This window comes from Macrotis lagotis, chromosome 1, assembly GCF_037893015.1.
Source record: "Macrotis lagotis isolate mMagLag1 chromosome 1, bilby.v1.9.chrom.fasta, whole genome shotgun sequence".
NCBI lineage: Eukaryota > Metazoa > Chordata > Mammalia > Peramelemorphia > Peramelidae > Macrotis > Macrotis lagotis.
This window is the reverse complement of record NC_133658.1, coordinates 839,096,333-839,098,010: the sequence shown is the minus strand read 5'-3', so window position 1 is coordinate 839,098,010 and position 1,678 is coordinate 839,096,333. Positions and strand designations below refer to the sequence as shown.

Below are 1,678 nucleotides of genomic sequence, written 5' to 3'. Positions count from 1 at the left end.
TTGTCTTTCTCCCAATTAGGAAAGTATACCATACAGTTTATGTATTGAATTATATCATTTTTTCTCCCCCAGAGAAAGTAAGCCAATTTTCTTTCTGTGAAATCTGTTGTTATTCAGGTTTGTCTGTCTTTTTTATTACTCTATTTACTTTCTTGTTTTTTGTTTTTTGCAAAGATACTAGAGTGGTTTATCATTTTCTTCAGACCATTTTACAGATAAGGAAATGAGACAAAAAGGTTTAAATGACTTTTCCAGTGTCACATAGCTAGTAAGAGCCTGAGACTTATTTTAAGCTCAGATCTTACTGACTCCAGTCTTGGCATTGTGCTACCTAGCTGCTTCTGTGAAATAACTCATGAAAATAAATCTTGAAAGGGGAGAAAAATGAAGACAACTCATTTTTCCCATAATCTAAAATTACTGAGTAGCTACCTATTATGTGCAAGACATTATACATATTATAGTGAATACTGAAGAAAAATGGAATAGCCCTTAAATTTAGGAAGTTTATATTCTAGTTGTAATGAATTTAATTTATTGTTTTAGGATATAAAGTCTTCCATAAGAAAAATTTTCCTCTTCATCCTATCATGTCATCTTTTTTTAACAACACCTCACCACCATCCATGACCTTCTTTCTGACGGGTGTTCCTGGGCTAGAAGCTGCTCATGCCTGGATTTCCATCCCCTTTTGCTGTTTGTACATAATAGCCCTCTCTGGTAATGGTATGATCCTGTTTGTCATCATTACTGAACCAAGTCTCCATGAGCCCATGTACTATTTCCTCTCTATGCTCTCTTCCACTGACTTGGGCTTGTGTATTTCCACTCTGTTTACAGTATTGGGAATATTCTGGTTCAATGCAAGAGAGATTAATTTTAATGTCTGCCTGACTCAGATGTTCTTTATTCATCTCTTCACTTTCATGGAGTCTTCAGTACTCTTGGCCATGGCCTTTGATCGCTTTGTGGCCATCTCTAACCCACTGAGGTATGCCACTATCCTAACACATTCAAGAATAATCCATATTGGTGTGGCAATTGTTACCAGAGGTACAGTCATCCTGATACCCCTTGTCTTGCTTCTCAGACGTCTCTCTTTCTGCCGAAGCCATGTGCTTCACCATTCCTATTGCTTTCATCCAGATGTTATGAAACTCTCATGTTCAGATACCAAAATCAACAGTGCATTTGGACTAACTGTAATAATTTCTACTGCCGGAGTGGACTCAGTCTTCATCCTCCTCTCCTATATTCTGATCATCTGCTCTATCCTTAACATTGCTTCCCCAAAGGAGCGCAAAAAAGCTTTTAGTACTTGCATCTCCCATGTAACTGCTGTAGCCATCTTCTACATTCCTCTGATCAGCCTGTCCTTTGTCCATAGATTTGGGAAAGGAGCCCCACCCTATGTGCCCACTCTCATTGCCAACATTTACTTACTCATCCCCCCTGCAATGAACCCCATCATTTACAGTGTAAAGACCAAACAAATTCGTAAAGCTATTTTCAAAGTCTTTCATTATAAGGGAATCCTGATATGACACTCCAAATTTTCATACAGTCTTGAAAAAGAAAATAATTCTACATCAACAAGATTTTTCTCAAGATAGAATTTTAGAACCTTAAAAATAGTAGGAATTTTAGAAGACATAATTGCAGTTATCTGAAATTGACA

The 1,678-nt window shown here is 37.1% G+C and overlaps 1 protein-coding gene across 1 annotated transcript; it reads left to right on the top strand.

Moving 5' to 3' along the window:
• The first annotated feature begins 590 nt into the window (after positions 1–590).
• On the top strand, positions 591–1,544 carry LOC141489103 (olfactory receptor OR51C1-like). Its single transcript, XM_074189785.1, has one exon. The coding sequence runs from the start codon at positions 591–593 to the stop codon at positions 1,542–1,544; it is 954 nt and encodes a 317-aa protein (XP_074045886.1).
• The last annotated feature ends 134 nt before the right edge of the window (positions 1,545–1,678 follow it).